We start from the raw sequence: 26,212 nt of genomic DNA, 5'->3' as shown, positions 1-26,212 counted from the left end.
TTGAAATTGAAAGGCTGTGGCAGAAGAAGACCAAAATAATCCCAGTGGTAATTGGCGCCCTGGGTGCAGTTCCAAAAGACCTCGAAGAGCACCTCAACACCCTAGGGGCCGCAGAAATCACCACCAGCTAATTACAAAAAGCAGCTTTACTGGGAACAGCCTATATTCTGCGACGATATCTATAACAACTGACAATAAAATTCTGGCATCCCAGGTCCTTGTGAAGGACTCGATGTCTGGATAAAACAAACCAGTCAATAACACCTGTCTCATTGTGTAAATAAATAATAATAATTAATAAACAAACAACTTTATTTGTTGGCCATCCCATAACCAATTGTTCTCTGGGCGGCTTACAACAGAGGATTAAAACATACAATAAAAACACAAAACACATTAAATCATAACAGAGTAAAAAAGGTGAAAAGAAAATACAACATACAGTACAAAGCAACTTAAAAACTCATTTTTAAATTAGTTAAGAATCAGAATCAAATCTGAAAAACCAAATTTAAAAGGCCTGGGTGAACAAAAAGGTCTTTACCTGGCATCTAAAAGAGCAAAATGATGAAGCCAGGAGAAATTTTTGATGAAACTGCCTCGAGGGTATTTGGTTGGTGCCTCCAGTTCGGCAAAAGTGGGGAATTTAGCTCAAAAGGGGAGAGAGTTCCAATCAGCCTTAATTTGTGCAAGCATATGAACTCAGAAAAATCAGTTTGAGAGAGATATTTTAATTAAATCAAAAATGAGGTTATTAAAAACAAAATCAGAGTAATTTACGATGTGGCCCTAGTTTAAAGGCACTACAAATATTTTTGTATTTGTAGTTTAAAGGCACTACAAATATTCTAAGAAACAGCCTATTGTAAGGCACATTTAGCATAAAGTTCCAAATTATGTGTAAATTCCCAGGTGGGCTAGAGAGAGTTATTTTAATATAGTAGGGCAAGGTGTTAGAAATAAGAGTAAGGGATAGGTTCAGCCCTGAAGAAGCCAGGCAAGAGGCTAGATCACCTGTCCTGAAGAGGGGAACACCAAGGTGGTCTGCTGGAGATTCTTGTTGCAGTCTGATGAGGTCCAGAGTGAGAGGCACAAGGGAACACTGAGATGATGTTTCACAGTGAAGAAGCACAATGGGTCATGGGTCATGGAATTAGGGATACTTATATCCCAAAACATTCCTTGAGGGTACTTGTCTTTTGTCCTGCTCTGCTGAAAAGGGGAGCTCAGACAATCATTTTTATTGGAATGCATTGTGTCTTAGTCCTTCCTGGGTAGGAATGTGTGTGAATCGCCTATGGCATTCAAGGCTGATTGTGAGGACAATTGGAGTGTGCAAGTGTGTCTAGAGCATCCTGTGCTGGAGGTTTCCCAATAGTCCTATCAAGAGTTTCAATGGGCACCTCTTCAAAGTTACATCACCGACTCATCCTTATTGTAATGGAGACTGCTATCTTATCTGCCTTTGCTTCCTGGCCTGAGTGCTTCATTAACAACAGGTGTTATCTCTCTTGCGGAGGAAAAGGGGAGTTTAGATTTCAGACATTCCAAGTCTGAAATGATCTGGAATGCCAGACACTTGCCGTAGCTAGTTCTCTGGAGTCTGCTTAGCCAGGGCCCCCTCACAGAAAAAGGGAGTGTTGACCTAATCTCCTTTCCAATTTATGGGGCTTGCAGCCAAATCTGGGGCAACCAGTTCACTGCCAACTAAGTGACTTGTCCCCATGTATAACATAGACTGAGAACTCACATTGCGGTGCAGCTCCTGAGCATAGCAAAAGTGCGATCTGTAAGCCTGGAGATGCAGTTGCATCTCCCAGAAGTCTCCAGGGAGACTTCTGGGAGTGGACACTGGGGAGGCTATTCCATAAATGGGGTACAACCAACAAAAAACCACCTCTCCCTGGTAGCCACCCGTCTTGCCTTGTTTGGCAGGGGCACCCGGAGGAGGACCTCCGAAGAAGATCTTAAGGTATGGGTAGGGGCAAGTTGCTCTCTCAGATAACCCAGTCCCAAGCCATTTAGGGCTTTAAAGGTGAAAACAGCACTTTGAATTGGGCCTGGAAACAGACTGGGAGCCAGTGCAGCTGATGAAGCACTGGTGTAATATGATCAAAACGTCCAGTCCCAGTTAAAATTCTTGCAGCCCTATTTTGTACCAGCTGGAGTTTCCGGACCATTTTCAAAGGCAGCCCCCCATAAAGTGCATATCAGTAATCCAAGCGGGAGGTTTCCAGAGCATAAGCAACTGTGGCCAAGCTATCTCCATCCAAGTAAGGTTGCAGTTGGCTTATCAGTGGAAGCTGATAAAAGGTGCTTCAAGCCACAGAGGCCACTTGCGCCTCTAGTGACGATGCTGGATCGATGAGTGCCCCCAAAACTGCGGACCTGGTCCTTCAGGGGGAGTGCAAATGGAAGTCAACTTGCATGGCCATAGCTGCTTTGTACATGGGGGGAAAGGGGACATAACGTTGAATCCAACACATGTATTATTGGACTCTTCCAGATAGCTATCTATTCAAGCTTCAGCACAACAGGAGACAAAATGAGACACCAAACTATGTACAAGGGCATTGTGTAATATTGTCCTTTACTGGCAATTTGTGGCAATCCATGAAGAAGGTAGTTGACATGTTGTTCAGCCCTCCATTGCTGGAAGGAAGGCTGCAGGCTTGGACTCTGCCACAGGGCAACAGGGCATATTCCTGGTGCGCCCCACTCGCAAGGCACCCTTGCGCCCTGACTCCCACTCTTAATCACCCATTCTGCTCAAAACCCGGGGTCCTCGCCACATACATTCCACCGCCCTCTCAGAGCCCTCAGTCCAGCCCTGGCAAGAAGTGCTCAGCCTCCCTGTGCTGAAGGCGTCTTCAGTGAACCGAGCACAGAGTGGGATTTACAACTGTATAAACGTGTTCCTATGAGCTGTGTGACCCTCAGGAGCAGATGCAGAGGTGCACTTAGGCTATTTTGGAGCCTGGGCCTAAAGGCCTTTGGAGCCCCTCTGCTCTCACTGGAGGCCTCCCCTCCCACAGCAAGTTATGCATCATCCCCCTACACACTCATGTGGTGAATTAAGTCCCAGCTGGTGAATATCTGAGTGAGTGGTCCACTCGCCCAGCCAGATGACATGGGTCATCTGCAAGGGAGAGAGGTGTTTTAAGGCTTCCTCCCCTGCAGCGTGGAGCCCTTTCCCCGTGACCGTGCGAAAGGGCAGAAGATGTCATAGCACTCACAAATACAGCAGTAAACATTACTTGTAGGAAGTTCAGAAATAACTAGATTTCAAAAATATGTGTGTGAACACACACACTCACTCTCTCCTTCCATCACTCCCGGAAGCTTTAGCAGGTGCATGATTTCTTCAAGGCTAAAGACACTACTGGACTGGAAAGTGCCTGAATAAATAGAATGGGCTTTTTACTGGCTGTTTTTCCAAAGACAGCCGAGTTTTGTGTACACCTGTCAGGGGCCAGGACCTGTCAGCCTCCTACCGGCCCCTTAACAGGCAAGGGAGTTGGCACCCCCTAGTGTGGGTTCTGGGATAGCAGCTATGAAGAACACCCTGCCCTTGGGCCTTGCCTAATATACTCCTTGCCTGAGGTGCATCTAGGTAATTTTGGAGCCTGGACCGAAAGGCCTTTGGAGGGCCCCCGGCCTGCTGGAGGCCTCCCTCCACCACTGCAAGTTAAGCACCATCTCTCTACACACACATGCACTGTGACACACACATGTGTCCCTTCTCTGTCTTTAAAGCACCCAGCACAAGTCATAATCACACTCAGAGACGCTCTTACCCCTGAACTTCAGGGCCGAAGTCCAGGGCCTCCACACCCCCTGGGGCCCCCCAAATTGTCTTTAGTCTGTCCTGGGTGGTGTGGTTTGTGCCCTCAAGAACCTACGTGTTGAAAAATGATGCTTAATTTGCAATGGGTGGTGGGTGGCTGGGGGCGGGCTCCAAAGGCCTTTAGGTCCAGGCTCCAAAATTACTAGATGCACCACTGATCACACTCAGTCAGCTGGTGCAGTGTGGGCCAGCGGCAACCACACCACCATGGAGAGGCCAAAGAGGATTTGGAGGCTCCCAGGGAATGTGGAGGCCCTGGACGTCAGCCCCGAAGTCCAGGGATAAGAGCGCCACTGCCCCTTGCCCGTACTCACGATACGTCTGTGCCACAGGACCCCCACAGTCATCCCAGAAAGATTTCAGTGAATCTGGACAGAACTCGCCAGGAAGAAATGGAGTGCTCACCTGCTAGCAAAAGGGCTCTCCCCCACCCCTCACTCCAAATCTTGCTGCTGAGGACAGACTTAAGGCTCTTCACGAATCAGGGCTGCCTGTACTACACAAGGAAAGGTGTGGCTGCAAGGCCTTCTGTAAGAATCCTCAGCTGCTGCCCGAATGCTGTTGGTAAAACCCCGAAATTGCTCAGCTCCTTGCTACTAGCTACTTTATTGACACATCCCTCCTGTTCCAGGAGGGTGTATCCAAGCACCTGGTTCCAGCTTCTCCATCTTGTGTATCAAGCCGGCAGGGTCCTGGAGGTCCTGTTACACATGCACAGAAGGTGCAGGCAGTGCTCCAGCTGTCCAGGTTCCTTTGCACTGAATGTGAGCACTGTACTCAGATGGTTAATGTGTACAACATAATGTGTGAATTGCCCTTATGTGAAAACCAGTAGGAAAGTAGTATCTGTTGAACCTTGGGAATACTGAATACCATACATTATTTTACATAAACATTACATAACTGGGCAAAGCAATATTAATGGCAGCCTCGATTACCAATAAGAACTAGATTAAACCTGTGCTAGGCTTGACTCGCATAAACTTGTCAACTGATGTTCCATGAAACCTGTTAGCAAGATCAGGGATGACTGGTGCAACCTCTTCAGAAAAAAGTGTGAGCATAAGAGTGAGTTCATACATTAGTGTGTTTCCTCACAGTTAATGTACATGGTTGCATTCAGACTTGCAGCTCAGATCTGTAGCGAGTGCCAGATGTTCTCCAGATGGTACTATGAAAAAGATCCAGCAGCCGCATTTCCCATGTCACTTTAATTGCACAGGGAGCACAAGACTCACTCAAATCTTGTCAAGCAGCACAATTAAAGGGATGCGTAGACTACTCAATGTGAAATTATCATCAGTGTTCTATTTTCAGAAATCACTTGTTTTATAACTGCTTCCCTAATAAACACAAAGAAGTCTTTGTGTCAAAGACTTTATTCAGAAATAGAGCCATTTTTCTCCTTGTCCTTTCTCTCCATACCCCACCCACCAAACTCTCTTTAAGGATAAGCCAGCACGGTGTAGTGGTTAGAGTGCTGGACTAGGACCAGGGAGACCCGAGTTCAAATCCCCACTCAGCCATGATACTAGCTGGGTGACTCTGGGCCAGTCACTTCTCTCTCAGCCTAACCTACTTCACAGGGCTGTTGTGAGGAGAAACTCAAGTATGTAGTACACCGCTCTGGGCTCCTTGGAGGAAGAGCGGGATAGAAATGTAATAATAATAATAATAATAATAATGGATCCCCACTGGGACACACTTCTAAAAGACAAAACATAAAAGATTACTAGACAGAATACATCATCAGCTTTTTGGAGATACTAAATGATTGACTTCTTGCTAGGGCTATCGTTTTTATAACTTACAATCACAACATGAGATTTGATCAGGGGCACGGAATTTCAAAATCGGATAAACTCAGAAGTGGGGGAAGATAAGCAGGATTTCCAGAGTTTCATGGCACAGGGGGAGCTTTAGCACACTACCTATAACTTCTTGATCCTCCCCATGACTAGCAGGAATAAATAAATAAATAATGTGCACTTTTGGCCTCTCTCCCCAACTCCCCTCTCCTTATGCGTCATGGTGTGTGTGTGTGTGTGTGTGTGTGTGTGTGTGTGTGTGTGTGTGTGTGTAGTGAATTTTTGAACAGGGACTTCTATTTTTTAATTGCTGTATAGTGCCTGGAGCATACTGAGTATTTTAGAAATAATAAATAGAGATAATGAAGATAATTATAAATAATGAATAGAGATAATGAAGAAGAGCTGTGCTTAATTTGCATAATTTATGCACATCATAGGAATCAGTATTTCTCTTCACAGAATTTTGGAAAATTTGACACATAATGTTTAACTCTATCAGCAGAGAGTGTATAAACATCCCTGCTTTTGTTTTGTAACTTGCTGTCATGTTTTCATAATACAAGGATGACTGTAGATATTTTGGAAGGCTTAATCATTTCCTAATGACTGACTTCTGGAATCTGTTGTTTGAAGGTCCCCCAGGCTAGTATATGCAGCAATCTCAATATATCTCACACCAATTCAGGGCAGTAAAATGTACTGGGAAACTGTGACTAGTGCCAGTGATGTCACTAGTAGGTGAGCAACACAACTCCTCCAACTATGACTGCACATTTTTACATGGCCTTTTTAAAAAGCTGCATTTGTGTGGGGAAAGATCAGTGCAAATGTTCCTTGTTTTCAAAAAACAAAAGGGGCAGTGTGAATTAGACTAGAGTAGCCGAATGCCAGAGTCACTATTACTCAGGCATGCTGGCTGACCAGCATGGAAAGAGCAGGGAACAGGGATGTAGCTATAATTGAGCAGATGCGTTCAAGGGACCAAGCTACACCTCTTCCTATTTTCTTCATTATCTCCCTCTCTCCGAGAGGCCACCAGGGAGAGGGGTGAACACGGAAACAAGGCTAGATGGGCCTGGGTGTGGGTGAGTGAATGGGCACTGTCAGACCTGGAGGCAAAATTGGCCAAGGCCCAGAGGAACACAGAGGAGGCCGAGCATCGAGGAGGAAAGCTGGGCAATGGAGTGGAAGGACCAATGCCTCCCTATTCTTTGCAGCTCTCAGATTATTTTCCCCTAGCCAAGTGGCCCCCTCGCCCCATCAGGGGAAAATAACCTGAGAGCCGCAAAGAATAGGGAGGCACTGCCACAGCCGAGTGGCAGGCTGAGGGTATCTGCCTAGGCCCCTAGGAAGAAAGGAATCTTGCACCCAGTGAGGCACCTGCATTGGACATTACAAGGAGGGCAGGAGGATTAGCATTTAGAAACAGAATCTCCCTCATTTCCCAGAACAGCACCACAAAGCCCATTTTTGAGGCCCTCAAGATGATTTTGCTTTATTATTTACTAAAACCAAAAGATGCAGAACACCATGTCATGGGCCTTTGTGTATCCTTTGATGATGGAGACACCTAAGTCAGTATCAACCTGTTCTCTTGACTCCCTCTATCTGGAAGACAGACAAAGATGAACAGCCTTGAAACATTTACACTTATTTTCTTCCCATTGAAGTGAAACTGAAAAAGCTCCACAGCAAAACATTTCCTAGATTCTGCCCTACAGGGAGTAGATCTAGCATTTTGAGGGATCTGCAGGAGGATGGTGCAAATGTACATTTGGAACATGCTTTGCACATGTGTGCAGATGAATGCTGATACATATACAGAGAGATCCGACAAAACTTTATTGTGTCAGCCATAGGCCACTGCAGAAACACGTATACCACAACAGTCAGCAACTTGGCAAGGCAGCATAGCAGCAGATTCTGTGGGCAGAAGACCGCTCTGTACTTTCAGTTAACGTATTGATGTGGGAGGATCAACAGGAGCTGTGAAGAAAATAACTTATTTTCTTGACAGCACCTGCTGATCCTCCAGCATCAATGACCAAGACGCATCTTTCAAATAAGACTGCATTCTGCTTTGCTTATAGCCATTGTTCCTCTCAATGAAGTCCTAGCTGAATGCAAAGAAAGTGCAAATTGCAGTTTAGTGAATCACTGCTACTTCAAAAACAAAGCTGCATAAAGCACACATTCATGGCAGCCCCAGAGGCTTTCAGCTCCCACTTTTGGTTCATTTCCAGCTGCTTTTGTGTTGAAATACTTAAAGGCAGTGATAGGTGTAAAGGCAACAAGGAAAGCATTTTTCAGAACACTGAACCTGGTGATGAAAAGGAATGACTTTGTTTTTCCAGACAGCTGTCATTATCTGTTCTTGCCCACTTTTGTCCCTGTGACAAAAAGATTCACACAGCTCAGAAATAATCCCTCTATTTTTTTTTTTATAAGATAGCTGAAACAATGACATTAAAACAATGGACAATTTCAAGATTGCATGCACAGTTTTTTGAGAAGAGATTTATCTCTTGTCACTGTGACCATGTCACTGTTCTTAATTCTGGATCCACCCCAAGGTCATAGTCCTCGGGTTCAAAATGTACACCCACCTCATCTCATCTGCTGTGCCCCCTTATTTTCTCACAAGCTCATCTACAGTTGGCTTCTTCCTCCCAATCTATCATGCTACTTCCTGTGCCTAGAACACACTCTCAGGTTATTCTGCCCTTGCCCTTTCTACCCCTTATGCACTGAACTGCCTTCAAGTACACCTTCATGATGTCACCTCTCTCTCACTTCTTTAAAATCCTTCTTCAATCCTATCTTTCCTATGAAGTCTTTGCCACAACTGCTTAATCCCATAGAGTTCAGGCTTAACCAAAGCTAAACATGCGCAACTGCAATAAATTCATATTCTTTCCATTTATCTTTTGCATCATTTTTCTCCCCAGTGTCAAATTTTAGATGATAAGCACCTCAGGACAGGGGCCTGTCCTCTTGCAGAGCACCATGCACACTGATGCCACTATATTAATTAAAAACGGCCTCCTAAGAACCATATATCTTTTGCAAAGCATTTTAAAATATCTCTTTATCTGATCTTCCACTTCATAATGAACTGGGGGCGGGGGTGACTCTATGCTTTCCTGGGATCTACCCTCAGTAGAGAGATTGCTCTGATCCCAATTTCAGGAGCAATCTCTCTACTGAGGGTTAATCCCAGGAAAGCATAGAATAAGTCCTGGTCCATCACACACTGCCACCTCATTCTCCTCTGCCACCCCATGTCTCCGAATGAATGAATGAATGAATGAAGTATTGCAACAATGATTGTCTGTTGTGGGCCGGCCTATTGATTTTTCTTCCTGCTTCTCTTCAGTATTTCCATAGCCTGCTTCCCCGCTTCCCATCAAACCTCCTTCATGGGACTGATCTCTGTGCTCTTCCTGACAAAGTTTAAATCTGGATGTTCTCCTGACAATGTACTGCACACAGAGAGGAAACCATATAACTATGACCCAAACTTGGGATATGCCAAAATGACACCCCCTTTCTAACAGAAAATCCAGATGGGGAGACACTGTTTATCAAGACAGGATTAAATTAAGAAGACAATACTTCTCATCATGGTGCTTTTTGTCACTCCAGTAAGGATGACAATCTGTGTGAACTGTTGAAAAATGCAATGGGTTTCCTGGTGTGAAGCAAGATTCCTTCCACACACACTTTGCCAGAGGGATAAGCAATAAGAGGCATCAGCTAAATGCAGTTTTCCATAAGACAAGCCCACTAAACATAACACATCCTCTATTAAATGAAATAAATATTCTTGGCATGTTTGGGGCGACTGTTGTTTCCCAGGGCAGTTGGGAGCAGGATGACTTTGCCAGCCCACTTCACTGTGAGAATCAAAAACAATTTTCTGAGGGCTCTGGCTTAATTACAGGAAGAGAGGCATATCAGTTATACTTGAATACAATGTGGGAGGATTTGCACCATTAATCTGTAACAGCAACAATAATCTGGAGTGTCAACTTTTGACATACCTTAAGTGGTGCAGCGGGGAAATACTTGACTAACAAGCAGGTTGTTGTTTGTTTTAAAGAGCTGTCCTTTAGGCCAGGGGTTCTAAAACATGGATACCCAGAGGTTGGCCTACAATTCCCATCATCCCCATTCACAATGGCCAAAGGCCTTTGGTCACTGGGGATGATGGGAATTGTAGTCCAACATCCTCTGGGGAAGACTCAAGTTTGAGAATCCTTGCCTTTTGCCACACTGCAAATTTCTTTTGTAATGTCTAGCATTTCCAAGTGAGTTGTGTTATATGGCATGGAAAGCTGCTGCTCAGTGCATCTGGGCACCAGCCTCCTTGGAAGCATGGAACTACTAACTACAGAGTTCTTTGGATCCTGGTCATGGAACAGCCATCATCAGATCTGGTTTGGCCTCTGGGAACACCACTGGTCTTGGTACCACTTTATGACCAAAAGGTAATTGTAGATGCTGTCTCTTTCCCCCCACTATGTAAACTTCAAGTGATCTTCCTCTAGTCCTTATATTATATGAAGGAGAAAGCTTGTAAGCAGGAGTGCAACTACAATTGAATAAGGGGTGACCAATGTCCCTGGGCCCCTGAGGGAGGAGGGCCCCACTGGCTGAGCAAGCGTTTGCTCTTTGCTCTCCCCCTCGTGCCTCTCTGTAGAAAGCGGGGCCAGGGGTGGGGTGGGGGCTTCACATTTTTGTCCCAGAGCCCATGCCAATCTTGCTGCATCCCTGCTTGTACGCAATATACTGCCACTTGCTCTTGCTCTGCCATTGTTCTATGTATTTCACATGCTAACAGTGTTACGAATGGCTCTAATAATGAAAAAGCAGTTTGTGTCCCTGGCAGCTGGTGAACAAAGGAGCAGCGGTGCCTCCCCTCTATTACTGGGCAGGGTATGCACATATGGGCGAGACTGTGGCTGGTGAGGGACTATTTGAGAGAAAGTATTCCAGAATGAAGCAATGATGTGAAAGGCCCTTCTTCTGGGCCCTTCCTTGGGGTTGACATTTGCATCACTAAGTGATGACATAAGGAGCACTGGAAACAACTGAGCCTGATAGGCTTACACGGGGTCTGAAATCTTTCAGGGCAGAATTGGTTCCTTGCTGATCTACCAGCCTTGGCCATGGGGGACTTTAAAAACCACTTACTCTCGATTAGTGGCTTTCCCTTTAAAAACCAATGCCAAAATAAGTAACTTGGCATGCTGTTGATTTAATGTGTTTTTATCCTGCCTTTTAAAACAAATCATTCATAAGAGTAAAAAAAAATCTCTAAGCACAAATATGATGGTGATTTTAAAAACCTATTTCTATACTGCTTTTCAACAACAACCAACACCACCACGCGATTCTTGAAGTGGTTTACATAGGAAAAGAATTTCTTTTAATGGTTCTCTTTCAAAAGGGCGTACAACACGCACACACACACACACCAACAGCTACTGGAAAGATGCTATGCTGGGCTGAATAGGTAGAGTTGTTCGTCCCCTGCTAAATGTAAGCACCACCACTTTAAAAGGTGTTTGTCCAATTAGCAGAAGTTATATATACCCAAAATAAAATATAACTAAAAACATAAAACAGTATAGACACACAATAAAATAATACAAGCACCACAGTCATACTACCGTTAGGGTGCTTTGGTTGCCTCACTTGTCTGAGTGGTGAAAAGTTCCAGAGATTCACAGCACACCTTGGATTCTTGTTTCTCTTGGAAGGATAGAAATCCTGGAGTGGAGACTGACCGTTTCTTTTCACAAATGTACAAGCTGAGCATTAGAGGAAACTGGAAGAGAGCAGAGCATTCCTAAAAATCAGCAACAGGTTACATCAGAGAGCCAAAATGCCTATTAAGATGCTTCATATGTCTGCCGGGCGTCACCATTCCAGCCCTAACATCTCTCTGATTCTGAATCTTTCTTTTTCGGCCTGTTTCTTCACCGGCCAGTACTTTAAAAATTTGCCAACCAGCTAAAGGCCTGTCACTGTTTTATTAGAGCCAACACAGAATAAAAACCAGCCAAACACTTTGTGGAATAAAAGTGTCTGTTGATGCTTTTTAAAACAGAAGGAAGGGGCTAGACAGATTTCCCTGGGGAGACAGTTCTACATAATTTCCCCTAGAATCATATTTATAAAGCTCTACAAATTTTAAGGAAGTGTTAAAAAATGCTAGCTGTCCCAATGATGACGATCACTTTCCTATCTATCAGCGTATGGCCTCTTAACAGCCCAGTTTCAAAGAGAAAAAGCAGGTCCCCTTGTTGCCCATGAGGAGCAGCAGCTCCAGGAACTTGCATGGTTCTAAATTGTGCCCCCAAGTGCAGAATATAGGAGCCTTAGGCTAACCTTAGCTGGACCTGGGCCCATCCTCTCTCCCCTCGCTCACTTTTCTGAGACTAGGAACAGGGCAGAAAGACACACACATTTGGATAATAACACCGGATAATAAGCCTTTCCACTGTCCATCAGGGTTCCTATAATTGCTTTGTGAATTAGCCTAGGTAAACTTTTCTGCCGCATTATGAAAGTGCTTGTGATTAAACAGGAAACCAAGAACATGCATTTACTCATCAGACTAATCATCCTAGAAAGGATGAAGTATCACCAGACTGTATCTTGACAAATTAGTGTCTCAAGGAAAGTTTAATGTAATAGTTGACACATCTCAGATGGCTGAGTTCTTCCCAACATGGAAATTTACTGCTTGGATCAAGTCCTTCCTTCATCCTCCTTGAATGAGATCAGATATAATATATGTGTTTCTTGGCAGTAATTTGCTCAAATGTCTCATTCCCTCCCTCTCCTTTTTGTAGAACGATCCTTGTTTATTCAGGACTTCATAGAATGCTATTTGGGGTGTGCTACTCCAAGTCAATTTTGCAGAAGCAGACAAACAAACACGATCAGGCAACCTACACAGACAAGCATACCTCTATTTAAACTGGCATCGGAAGCAGCAATGAGATGCTGGCTAGTTACATTATTTGCAAGAGGGAAAAGAGTATGAAGCATAGAAGCCCAAGACATTGCTCTCCTGTTAGGTTATTATTCCACTTCCAACACACCTCAGTGGTGGTCTGGCTCTGCAGCTACCACTCTGTCTGCTTGGCATAAGCCCTGTTAGTTCAGCCCTGTCTCACAGAAGTCCAATTTATTTTATTTTTATTTGTTTATTGTTAAATTCATACCCCACCTTTCATTATTATTATTATTATTATTAATTTACACAGTCAGACAGGTGATATTGACTGGTTTGTATTATCCAGACATCGAGTCCTTCCCAAGGACCTGGGATGGCTGAATTTTATTGTCAATGTTGTTGCTGTTGTTATAGATATCATCGCAAAATATAGACTGTTCCCAGTAAAGCTGCTTTTTGTAATTGGCTGATGGTGATTTCTGTGGCCCCTATGGTGTTGAGGTGCTCTTCAAGGTCTTTTGGAACTGCACCCAGGGCGCCAATTACCACTGGAATTATTTTGGTCTTTTTCTGCCATATTTCTTTCAATTTCAATTTGTAGATCTTTGTATTTGGTGATTTTTTCTATTTCTTTTTCTTCTGTTCTGCTATCCCCTGGTATTGCTATGTCGATTATTTTGACTTGTTTTTCTTTCTTCTCGACTACAGTTCTATCTGGTGTATTGTGTGCAGATGTTTGTCTGTTTGTAGTCGGAAGTCCCATAATATTTTTACATCTTCATTTTCTTCAACTTTTTCAGTTTTATGGTCCCACCAATTTTTGGCTACAGGTAGCTTGTATTTTTTGCAGATGTTCCAGTGTATCATCCCTGCTACCTTGTCATGCCTTTGTTTGTAGTCAGTCTGTGCGATCTTTTTACAACAGCTGATTAGGTGGTCCACTGTTTCATCTGCTTCTTTACAAAAGTGGCACTTGCTGTTTGTTGTGGATTTTTTTACTTTTGCTCTTATCGCATTTGTTCTTAGTGCCTGTTCTTGTGCAGCCAGTATTAAACCCTCTGGTTCTTTCTTCAAGTTGCCATTCTTAAGCCATTGCCAGGTCTTGGTGACGTCTGATTTTCCACTTATATTGTGCAAATATTGACCATGCAGGGGCTTATTTCTCCATTTTTCTGCTTGGTTCTTGACTTGTTCTTTCTTGTAGGCCTTCTTTGTTTCATTGGTGTTGAATAGTTTCTCGTTATTGACCATTTGAAGTGCATCTTCTTCACTGTCCCTTATATATTCTTCAAGGTCTCTTTTCTCCTCCTCTGCTGTTTAATGGACTTGCAGCATTCCTCTTCCACCAGAACTGCGAGGGAGGTATAGCCTATCTACTTCACTGCGGGGTTGCAGAGCATGATTAATGGTCATGATTTCCCTGGTCTTATGATCTAGCGTCTCTAGCTCTGCCTGGGTCCAGTCTATTATTCCTGCAGTGTATCTGATAACAGGTATAGCCCAGGTGTTTATGGCTTGTATGGTGTTCCCGCCATTGAGTTTGGACTTGAGGATTTTTCTAACTCTCCTGAAGTATTCACTTCCCATTTTTCTTTTAACTTCAGTGTGTGCGATGTTATCAGCCTGGAGAATGCCCAAGTATTTGTAATGTTCTTTCTCTTCCAGGTTCTTGATCTTGCTTCCATTGGGTAGTTCTATTCCTTCTGTTTTTCTTATTTTCCCTCTGTTCATTATTAATGCAGCACACTTGTCTAGTCCAAACTCCATTGCTATAGCTATATTAAATATACGGACAGTGTTTAGCAGTGATTCGATTTCTGACTGGGACTTTGCATACAATTTCAGATCATCCATGTACAGCAGATGGTTGATTTTACTTGATGTTTTAGATGTTTGGTATCCAAGGCCTGTTTTGTTTAGTATTTGTGAAAGTGGGTTCATGGCAATTACAAACAACAGAGGGGATAGTGAGTCCCCTTGGAAAATGCCTCTTCTAATGCTAACCTGTCCAAGTGTCTCGCCATTGATTATTAACTGTGTACTCCACATGCTCATTACTTTTTTATAAATATCTGAATGTTTTTGCTGACACCAGTTGTTTCTAAACATTTTAGTATCCATGTGTGAGGCAATGAATCGAAGGCTTTCTTGTAGTCAATCCATGCAACACTTAGATTGGTTTTTCTTCTCTTGCAATTTTCTAAAATCATTTTGTCAATCAGCAGCTGGTCTTTTGTGCCTCTGGTGTTTGGGCAATTTCCTTTCTGTTTAACTGGAAGCTGTTTGTTAGTTAATAAGTGTTGCATCACTTCATCTGCTATTATTCCAGTTAATAATTTGAACATGGTTGGCAGACAGGTTATCGGTCTATAATTACTTGGAACTGCACCTTTTGCTGGGTCTTTCATGATGAGATGAGTTTTCCCAGTTGTTAGCCATTGTTCAATATCACCTCCTTGCAAAATGTGATTGAACTGTTTTGATAGTTGTTTATGAAGGCTTGTTAGGTGTTTAAACCAAAAGCCATGCAGTTCATCATCGCCTGGAGCAGTCCAATTTTTAATTTTCTTTGCTCTTTCACTTATTAATTCTGGTGTTATTATTAGATCTTGCATGTGATGGTTACATTTTTTGACCTCTTTCATCCAGCCTGCTTTTTTAATTATAATCTATTGGATTGTCCCATAATTTCCCCCAGAATTGCACTGTTTCTTCTTTATTTGGTTTTTCTACGTTTCTTGCAGTTTCTCCTTCTGTGCTTTGGTAGAAATGTCTCTGATTCGACTGGAATTGGAGATTCTGCCTGTGTTATGTGATTCTGGCTTCGTATCTGCTAATCTTCTTTGACACTGCTGTTATTTGCTGCTTTATTATTTCCAGGACTTCTCTAATTTTCCTTGAATCTAGGTAGTATTTTTGGATGAGATACTGTTTGGTGTTTTCATTCTTCAGCTTCTTGTCTTTCATATCTTTCAATTTACTAGCATCTGATCTAAGCCTGGAGATTTCATTTTCTAATCTAATCTTCCATTTAGATGATGTACTGCTTTCTTTTTTTACAGGTCCACTGATCTTATATCGGAGCTCTTGTGTTGTTATTGTTCCTGCACTGTACATTAGTTGGTTTGTTTCTTGCAAATTATTGGTTGTTATTTCTGCAAGTGCAGCATTGACATCTTTTAATGCCTGAGTAAGTTTGTTTTTTGGCAACTGTTTTTAGAGCTGGAAGTCGAACCCTGGTGGTTGTTTGGTTTATGTGCTCAGTTATTTTTTGCTTTAGTTCTTGTTGCTTTTCTGTTAAACGACATTTGGGCTTTTGAGGTAAAGGCAAAGGGGAGGTTGCCTGGTTTTGATTTTGAAACAGTTCAGCAACAGTGGCATCCTCTATTTCCAACACCTCCTCCACCTGTGCCTGAGCAATTTCTTCAGTTGGTGGTAATTCTTCTTCCATATCTTGAGCCTGTGTTGCTCTTTTCAGTTCTTCCAGCTCTACTCCTGTGAATACTTTTGTTGTTGTTGTTGTTTCTTATTATTAATTATTATTATTATTATTATTCATTATTATTATTATTATTTTACATTTATATCCCGCTCTTCCTCCAAGGAGCCCAGAGCAGTGTACTACATACTTGAGTTTCTCTTTCACAACAACCCTGTGAAGTAGGTTAGGCTGAGAGATGCGTGGAAGAGTGCCTGCTATTGAGGATTTCTTCTAGTTGGTAACCAGGACATTTTCTGGTCTCAGCTTTGTAGCTATTTTGCCTAGGATCTTGTAGGCTTATGAGATCACCTCGCATTCTGTGTGTGCGCACATCCGTTTGTGTATTCCCCCCCCCTCAACTTTGCAACGCCTGGACCAATATGAACCAAATTGGGTACAGTTGTAGGGACACCTCAACAGCAGTTTGTGATGATGTCATCCACCCCAATCCAAGATGGAGGACACATAAACATTTGAGGCCCAAGTGAGCTAACTTGTGAACCACCTAACTGGTTTGAACCAAATTTGCTACAGCTACAGTGGGTATAGGAAAGAATCACCCCCTTTGATAGACCTTAAATTCTGGTTCCCTTACATCCTGAAATGAAAACACAAAGAAAATTCCCTTCACCAGCTGTACTTATCCAATGCAACCTATAACATCCAACTGAAAAACATCACAATTATAGTCCAGAAAAAGTGTCAGAAATAAAAAAACAAGAATTACTGAGATTGAAAAAGGATCACCCCCCCAATGTCAATATTTTGTTGAACCACCTTTTGCTTTAATAACAGCCTTGAGTCTGTTGGGATACTTCTCTATCAACCTTGCACATCTAGACGGAGCAATATTTGCCCACTCCTCCATACAGAACTGTTCAAGTTCGGTCACATTGGACGGTAGGTGTTGGTGGACTGTTATCTTCAAATCTCTCCACAGATTTTCTATGGGATTTAGGTCTGGGCTCTGACTGGGCCACATGAGGACGTTCACTTTTTTCTCCTTCAGCCACTGTGTGGTCAATTTTGCTGTGTGCTTTGGATCGTTGTCATGTTGAAAGGTGAATCTTCTGCCCATCCTCAACTGTCTGGCAGAGGGTAGCAGGTTTTCTTCCAGAATCTGACGGTATTTTGCCCCATCCATTTTTCCTTCTACCCTAACGAAAGCCCCAGTCCCTGAGGCAGAGAAACACCCCCAAACAGGATGCTGCCACCTCCATGCTTCACTGTAGGTATGGTGTGTTGTGGATGGTGAGCTGCGCTGGATTTATGCCAGGTGTACTGTTTGGTGTTGAGGCCAAATAGTTCAATCTTGGTCTCATCTGACCATAAGACCTTTTCCCAATTGGCATCAGAATCTTCAAGGTGCCTTCTGGCAAAGCTCAAACGAGCTTTAATGTGCCCTTTCTTGAGAAGTGGCTTTCTCCTTGCGACCCTCCCGAACAAGCCACATCTGTGGAGCGCTCGTGAAATTGTTGTCACATGCACAGAACAACCACTCTTTGCCATGAAGTCCTTTAACTCCTTCAGAGTGGCCATTGGCCTCTTGGTAACCTCTCTTACCAGTTTCCTCCTTGCTCTTCCATCCAGTTTGGAGGGCCGACCGGATCCAGGGAGGATAGCAGTCCACCAACACCTACCATCCAATGTGACCGAACTTGAACAGTTCTGTATGGAGGAGTGGGCAAATATTGCTCCGTCTAGATGTGCAAGGTTGATAGAGAAGTATCCCAACAGACTCAAGGCTGTTATTAAAGCAAAAGGTGGTTCAACAAAATATTGACATTGGGGGGGGTGATCCTTTTTCAATCTCAGTAATTCTTGTTTTTTATTTCTGACACTTTTTCTGGACTGTAATTGTGATGTTTTTCAGTTCGATGTTATAGGTTGCATTGGATAAGTACAGCTGGTGAAGGGAATTTTCTTTGTGTTTTCATTTCAGGATGTAAGGGAACCAGAACTTAAGGTCTATCAAAGCGGGTGATTCTTTCCTATACCCACTGTATAGGGACACATAGGGATGCCCTAACACAGGCCTGCACAACATGCAGCCCAGGGGCCGGATGCGGCCCGCGAGGCCTTTTTTCCTGGCCCCCGGGGCTATTACCTCTTCCTCCCCCTGCTGCTTAAAAAACACACACCCCAAAAAAATTCTAGCCGCTGCACGGCCGAGGAGATGGCTGCGGGGGTGCAGGTGTTCTTCCTTACCCTCCCCCACGGCAGCAGTGGCGCACAGTGGCAGAAACCAGAGTGACACTCGGGTCTGCTATTTGGCCCAGTGTTGCTTCCCAACTGTGAGGTGCGCCTGCGCAGTTAAGTCTCTCTCTCTATCTCTCTCTCCCTCTCTATCCCACCAAGACTGCTCCATTCTCTCTCTCTCTCTCTCTCTCCCACCAAGACTGCTCCATTCTCTCTCTCTCTCTCACCCACCCACCAAGACTGCTCCATTCTCTCTCTCTCTCACACACACACCAAGACTGCTCCATTCTCTCTCTCTCTCTCTCCCACCAAGACTGCTCCATTCTCTCTCTCTTTCTCCCCCCAAGACTGCTCCATTCTCTCTCTCCCCCACCAAGACTGCTCCATTCTCTCTCTCTCTTTCTCACCAAGACTGCTCCATTCTCTCTCTCTCTCCCCCACCAAGACTGCTCCATTCTCTCTCTCTCTCCCCCACCAAGACTGCTCCATTCTCTCTCTCTCTCTTTCTCCCACCAAGACTGCTCCATTCTCTCTCTCTCTCCCCCCCCACCAAGACTGCTCCATTCTCTCTCTCCCCCCCAAGACTGCTCCATTCTCTCTCTCTCTTTCTCACCAAGACTGCTCCATTCTCTCTCTCTTTTTCTCCCACCAGGACTGCTCCATTCTCTCTCTCTCTCTCTCTCTCCCACCAAGACTGCTCCATTCTCTCTCTCTCTCAGGCTAAGCCTCCTGCTGCATCCTTTCCATCTTTCTTTCCCCTTCTCCCTTCTTTTCCAAAATTATGAGAAGAGGTTCTCAATTTTTCCCCCCTTAAAAGTGTTCCATGTTTTGTGTGATGATTTGGCAGAGGTGGAAAGGAAGAACAATGCATTTTATTTTTGTACAGATTGTATAATATTTATATTATTAGAATGAATTTTAATTCAACTTATTTCATGTTAATTTATATCAAACTTGGCCTGCCAGAACATCAAAAGTTAAATTTTGATTAAATTCATTTTTAATTCATTTCACTTTAATTCAGTTGATTGGTTGATTGGTTGATATTAAGTGTTACTCTAATAATCAGCCTTCTAGGAATTGACCTCGGCCCCCATGAACTAAGTCACGGTTGGTTTCGGCCCGCCAGGTCATTTGAGTTGTGCAGGCCTGCCCTAACGGCATGGTGGGTGATGATGTCATCCACTCCCATTCAAGATGGCGGCCACATGAACATCTGAGGTGCAAGCGGGCTAATTTGTGGACTGCCTAACTCAGCTTGCTGGAGAAGAGGAGAAGAGGATTCCATCTCCCCCAGGGTGTGAGACTGGGGTGCTTGCCTCTTCTCTTCTGCCCTCCCTGGTTGCTATCTGCCTCCCCACAGGACTGCTTGCGGAGAGGCTTTGCAGGACTGGGGCTGTAAGGGTGCCTGGGCAGTTTTTCCTGGTTTGCCACCGAAGGGGCAACACCAAAGGGGGTTGCCCCTCTGGGGGAGCCACTTCAAGGGAGAAACGAGGGCGAGGGCTGAACACTCTGTCCAACCATTTGTATAGAGGGAGGCATTCAATAGTGGGGCTTCTGTTCAATCAGTTTTAAGTTGTGCTGAGGATGGGTTGAAGTTGTAATGTGTGTGGGTTTGTCTGGAGATGGGGAGCCAGGGAGTGCCTTCGTTGAAGGTGGGACAGCTATTCCTGTGGTGGTGGGGAATAGAAGAAGAAACGCTGGCAGGTCAGCAGGCTGCTCCAGGGGAAGGGTGGTCAGAGATCTAATAGCTGTCCCCCTTTCCAGCTGTCCTGACAGCTCTTTGACCTCAGGGAGCACTGCCAACATCCCACATAACCTTACCTTGCTCCTCTGCAATGCCAGGTCGGTCCAAAATAAACCAGGACTCATCCATGATTTGATCATGGATGAAGGGGCCGACCTGGTATGTATTACTGAGACTTGGTTGGGGGAGGCTAGTGGTCCAGTTTGGTCCCAGCTTCTCCCTCCAGGATATTCTGTAGAGGAGCAGGTGAGGGGACGTGGGCGGGGAGGTGGAGTGGCTGTGGTCTATAGGGATAACATCTCCCTTACCAGGGTCCCTGTTAGGGTATCGGACCATATCGAATGTGTGTACTTGAGTTTGGGGACCAGGGATAGATTGGGACTTCTGCTGGTGTACAGATTGCCCTGCTGCCCAGCGGAATCCCTTACTGACCTCACAGACTTGGTCACAGAACTTGCGCTGGAGTCTCCCAGACTTTTGGTGCTGGGGGACTTCAATGTTCATATTGGGACCAATTCGTCCGGGGCAGCTCAGAAGTTCATAGCGGCCATGACAACTATGGGCCTATCCCAAACGGTCTCTGGATCGACGCATATTGCAGGTCACACGCTTGATTTGGTCTTTTATTCTGATCAGGGTGGTGTTCCGTGGGTGGGGACTCCTACGATTTCCCCATTGTCATGGTCAGATCACCATCTGGTTAAGGTTGGACTTACAACCACTTCCCACCTCCGCAGGGGCGAGGGGCCTATTAGAATGGTCTGCCCAAAGAGGTTACTGGATCCGGTAGGATTCCAAGACGCCCTGGAGGGATTTAATGTTGGCTCTGCTGGTGATCCTGTTGATGCCCTGGTTGAGAACTGGAACAACTTGCTCACCAGGGCAGTAGACACGATTGCTCCTAAGCGTACCTTCCAACCTGCTTCAAAATTGGCCCCTTGGTATACGGAAGATCTACGGGGGCTGAAGCGGCAAGGTAGGCGACTGGAGCACAAGTGGAGAAAAACTCGACTTGAGTCCAACAGATTATGACATGGAGCACATTTAAAGATCTATGCTCAGGCGATACGTGCGGCAAAGAAGCGGTTCTTTTCTGCCCGTATTGCCTCTGTGAATTCATGTCCGGCGGAGTTGTTCAGGGTTGTGAGGGGACTAGTATCTGCTCCCTCTCCCTTGAACCAGAATTTGGAGGCATCAGTTACCCGCTGTGGTGTGTTTAATGGATTTTTCACAGAAAAAAATCTCTCGGATTCAGCCGACCTAGATGGAGACTCCACAATTAATTTGATGTCTGAACTGGTGTCCGACAACTCCTCTTATACGATTCGACTGGATCAATTTCAGTTTGTGACTCCTGATGATGTAGACAAGCTGCTTGGAGCAGTGAGGCCTACCACTTGTCCTCTTGATCCTTGTCCAACATGGCTTGTTCTATCTAGAAGGGAGGCTGTTGTAAGCGGCCTGGTAGAAATCATAAATGCTTCTCTGAGGGAGGGCAGGATGCCTCCTTGTCTTAAGGAGGCAATCATTAGACCTCTTCTAAAGAAGCCTGCATTAGATTCCTCAGTTGAGCAATTATAGGCCAGTTTCCAACCTCCCATGGCTGGGCAAGGTAATTGAGAGGGTGGTGGCCTCTCAGCTCCAGGCGGTCTTGGAGGAAACTGATTATCTAGACCCATTTCAAACTGGTTTTCGGGCGGGCTATGGGGTGGAGACTGCCTTGGTCGGCCTGATGGATGATCTCCAATTGGCAATGGACAGAGGAAGTGTGACTCTGTTGGTCCTCTTGGATCTCTTGGCAGCTTTCAATACTATCGACTATAGTATCTTTCTGGAATGTCTGAGGGGGTTGGGGGTGGGAGGCACTGTTTTACAGTGGTTCTGCTCCTACCTCTTGGACAGATTCCAGATGGTGTCGATTGGAGATTGTTGCTCTTCAAAATCTGAGCTTAAGTATGGTGTCCCTCAAGGCTTCATACTCTCTCCAATGCTTTTTAACATCTACATGAAACCGCTGGGAGAGATCATCAGGGATTTGGAGCTGGTTGTTACCAGTATTCTGATGACGCCCAGATCTACTTCTCCATGTCAACTTCTTCAGGAACTAGCATATCCTCCCTAAATGCCTGCCTGGAAGCACTAATGGGCTGGATGAGGGAGAATAAACTGAAGCTGAATCCAGATAAGACGGAGGTACTTGTTGTGCAGGGTCGGAACTCTAGAGACGATGTTGATCTCCCTGTTCTAGACGGTGCGTAAACTTTAGAGGCGCAAGTGGACTAGTTTGTGAACTGCTTAACCAATCTGAACCAAATTTGTAGGGACACATAGGGACACCTCAATGGTGTAGTTTGTGATGTCATCTACCCCAATCCAAGATGGCAGACTCTTGAGGCACATGTGGGCTAACTTGTGGACTAACTGATTTGAACCAAATTAGGTACAGTTGTAGTGAGTGACACAAAGGGACACCTCAGTTGTGTAGTCTGTGATGTCATATGCCCTGATTCAAGATGGCAGAACCAGAAACCTTTGAAGCACAAGTGAGCTAACTTGTGAACTGCTTAACTGATCTGAATCAAACTTGCTACAGCTGTAGGGACACCTCAATGGCAAAGATTGTGATGATATCATCCACCCCAATTCGAGATGGCTGACATGTAAACTTTGGAGGCACAGGTGCACTAACTTGTGGACAGTAACTGATCTGAACCAAATTTGCTACAGCTGAATAGACACAGGGATGCCCCAGTGGTGTAGCTTGTCATGTCATCACCCACCCCAATCCAAGATGGCGGATGCATATACCTTTGAAGCGCAAGAGATCTAACCTGATGGAGAGATAGTGAAAGGAAAGTAGGCTGATTATTTCTTACTAGAACTTGTTATCTATAACTATGGTCCAGTAGCATCCAATGTTGTATCAAAGGTGAAGTTAAGGTGTTGCATACACTATTAAGGAGTCAGATGGGAGGCCTGTAGCAGTCACGACCCTGAGATGGTGTATAGAGCATGCAACGTTTATTCTAAGAGTTGGATTGATTACAAATTCACTTCTGAAGAAAATTCAAGACGCCATTTTCAAGTTCTGAGATAATGGGTGAAAGGATAAAGCCTCGAGGGAGATTATTATTTACATAGACCAGAAGCAAGCAAGTCTGAGATAAACTTCACAGAGGGCCTTGAGACAGAGTGTTTGGTTTTGCTATGAAAACAGACAGACAAGGGATCTGGAAGGCCACACCCTGACCAGTGTCTTGGAGATGTTCACAGTTCCCAAATTATATTACTACATTAATTCCAATGAGATCTGAAGAGAACAGATGTGTGCATGCCTCAGCCATGTATAAAACTCATTGTGTTTCAGTCTAACTCATGCTACTAACTGAATTACTAGATTAGCAGGTTAAAAACACACACATTACTGCAGCAGTACAATGTGGGCAGCCCCATGTGAGCAACTTCTCAACATCTTCAGTGTCCTGAAGCAACGGAGCTCAAAAGCACTCAAGTTGTGCATTTTGCATAGTGACTGTTTAACACCAATAGAGCACCTAATGCAGATTTTTAAAATATAGCATTCTGAATAAATCACGTACAAGTGGAATTAATCCACCTGCACATGGAAGGAGCAATGATTTTCAGCAATCACTTCCCACTGCAGCCCCGTGCTTGCCGAAAATCCCAAAGGGCTGTGGGAACCTGAGGGACACAGGAGGCTACAGAGGGAAGGGGAGGGTCAGCAAAAATGGCTTCTCCCCCATGTCTGAATGGAAGGGTTCCATTTGCATATGCCTTAGTAAGTACTGTGTTTAGTCACACCCACACTAGGACTGCATCCAAACCTATAGTGGAGTGGCATTTTGCTACTGGAAGCTCATCCCATAAATGCAACATTACCTTCTGCTTGCAGAAGGAGCTTCCATTGACAGCATCCTGCTCTGCCCAAAGTCTAGACTCCACTATGCACAAACATCAAGTGTTTTATTAATAGAAAAACTGACAGGACAACATAATTCATGTTTCACAACTTTAATAGAATATTCTAACTATTCTGTACAAATTGAAAACACTGTATTAAGTTACAAATGTATAAGGTAAGGCTGGAGCACTCTCTACATGCCTGGTAACAGCATTCATACAATTACTAATGAACTGTTGCCAGAAACTGGAATTGTATATTTAAGAAATGTGGACCTGTAGTTCTGAACGGACTTTCTGAAGGATTTTGGAGATTTAAAAACCAAGGAATTGTGGAACAGAGTAATTTGAATATTGCAAATAAAATATCAGAACTACCAACTCATTTATAGTTTAATTTCTATTTTTCCATTTCAGTGCCAACAACCTCATAGGACTGGTTAAGACAATCCTTATTTCCAGGATCCAAAACGTTCTTTCCTCATCCCCTTTTATGAGAAGCTTCACTTTTCACTTCACTTTTCATATAGTGTTGGAAACCAGCTTGCCATAATGTCCTAATAACCAAACCATTTGCTGATTGCAGTTGCTAGAGTGTAGTTGCTAGAGTGTGAAGTGGGCTTCCAATTCTGGTTTGGAGGCAAGTGCAAACCACAGTTTGTCAATTCAGATATCACAACAAACAATGGTTTGGACAGCAGCAAAGTCTCACACAAGAGAGGGGGAGGGAGTAAATGAGCTGCAGGTTGTCTAATCCTGAGCTACAGCTGGGAAGACTGCCTGAACAGGGCCAGCACAAGAGGCTAAACTAGGCTAGTGATACAGTTTTGTGTTGCAACCCACTTCCAACCACTATTGAACCATGAGGCCTTTCTTTCCCAATTCGTCATTCTGAAATGTTTGATAAATATCCATTCTGTGAGCCGAGTATGAGTTTTCCTTGTACAAGTACCCATATTTTATAAACAGGAAAATATTTTTCAAGTATATTTAAAACTATTAAAAGCACTAGTTCAAAGTACTTACAAACATGAATAAATAAGGTGAACAACTAAGTATCTCTCGAACATCACCTCCTTCCAAGAAGATAACGGAAATGTTACTTCAATTGCCTTTACTGGAGATGATAATATTTCAAGCTTCTCTATAGCGCTAGTCTGATTGGTAGATTGTAGGAACATGTTATTTTTAAGGGAGTAAGAGCTAGCAGAAATCATATTGCTTTGTTTTTTGTTATTGTAAGGATTTCATTCATTTAATATATTCTCGTGTGCACTATTCCACAATAATTTAGAAAAAATTACTTTATTGTGAGGACAAGTTTTTCAGAAGGGCAAAGTAGTTTGCTTGTTTTTTTTAAAATTTAAACTGGAAAGCCTACTGAGACAACTGAGCTACAGTGTACCAAAGGCTGTAGAGTGTGCTTTAATTAAACCTCATATTTCTCAAATGCATTAAGTTGCCACTGTACAAGTTAAGCAAAAATAAGAAAAAAGTTAGTGAAAATCATGCATCTGAAAACAATTTAGTTTTAAGCGTTGTTAATAAGATTGTGCTGCAGCAATGGAATATCCTGAACTGCAGGCCAGGTATCCAAATATTTGTTACAGGTTGTTCAAATATCACTCTGAAGTGGTATTTCCTTATTGTTGTTTGCATTCAGCAGGCTGGCTGGCATCTTTCTGTTTGGAAAAAGAAAAAAAGGAAGTTTACATAACAGGTATCCAAACAGGACAACATAGTCAAACCCCACATTCACATTCACAAAACCCACAGGGAAGTACAGCCTAGGTCACAACTGGTACCATTAAAGCAAATAATCCCAATTAAATTTAGAGACGTCTGATCTTATTTCATTTTATCCTAATCATGAATAAATCTCCTTAAATCAATGGGAGTGCAGAACAACTCCTAACACAGGAGGACACGTACAAAGCTTATGCCCAAAATTCTGGAAAGTAGAATCTCTTTCTAGCACTTCTCACAACAAAGCAGCTTGCAACTGTTAAAGGTCTTTTGTTGTTGTTGTTAAAACACATTTGTATTCTACCAAGGAGCTCAGAGTATATACATTCTCCTGCTAGTATTGCACCCAGTACTAGCCAGGCCTAAGCCTGCTTAACCCCAAAGGTAACAATAACCAGACGATCACTCTCCTGGCTGAAGTCCTTGACAATTCAGTTAAGCATTTCCAACGTGTTCAAAATTGCCAGTAGTATAAGGGCAAATCTTCAGC

General features: G+C 43.9%; 1 protein-coding gene across 4 annotated transcripts in view; it reads right to left on the bottom strand.

Moving 5' to 3' along the window:
• Positions 1-24,071: 24,071 nt before the first annotated feature.
• NAP1L4 (nucleosome assembly protein 1 like 4) overlaps positions 24,072-26,212 on the bottom strand; it is a 116,567-nt gene continuing 114,426 nt past the window's right edge. For all 4 annotated transcript variants that reach the window (XR_008313708.1, XM_053285493.1, XM_053285494.1 and 1 more), the window contains one exon: positions 24,072-25,658. Coding sequence is in view for 2 of the 4 variants with exons in the window: in XM_053285493.1 (XP_053141468.1) it covers positions 25,620-25,658 (39 nt within the window). In the remaining 2 variants the exon portion in view is untranslated. The remainder of the gene's footprint in view (positions 25,659-26,212) is intronic.

The sequence above is a fragment of the Hemicordylus capensis genome, chromosome 1 (assembly GCF_027244095.1).
Source record: "Hemicordylus capensis ecotype Gifberg chromosome 1, rHemCap1.1.pri, whole genome shotgun sequence".
NCBI lineage: Eukaryota > Metazoa > Chordata > Lepidosauria > Squamata > Cordylidae > Hemicordylus > Hemicordylus capensis.
Note: the sequence above shows the minus strand (reverse complement) of the source record. Positions and strands in the feature narration are given on the sequence as shown.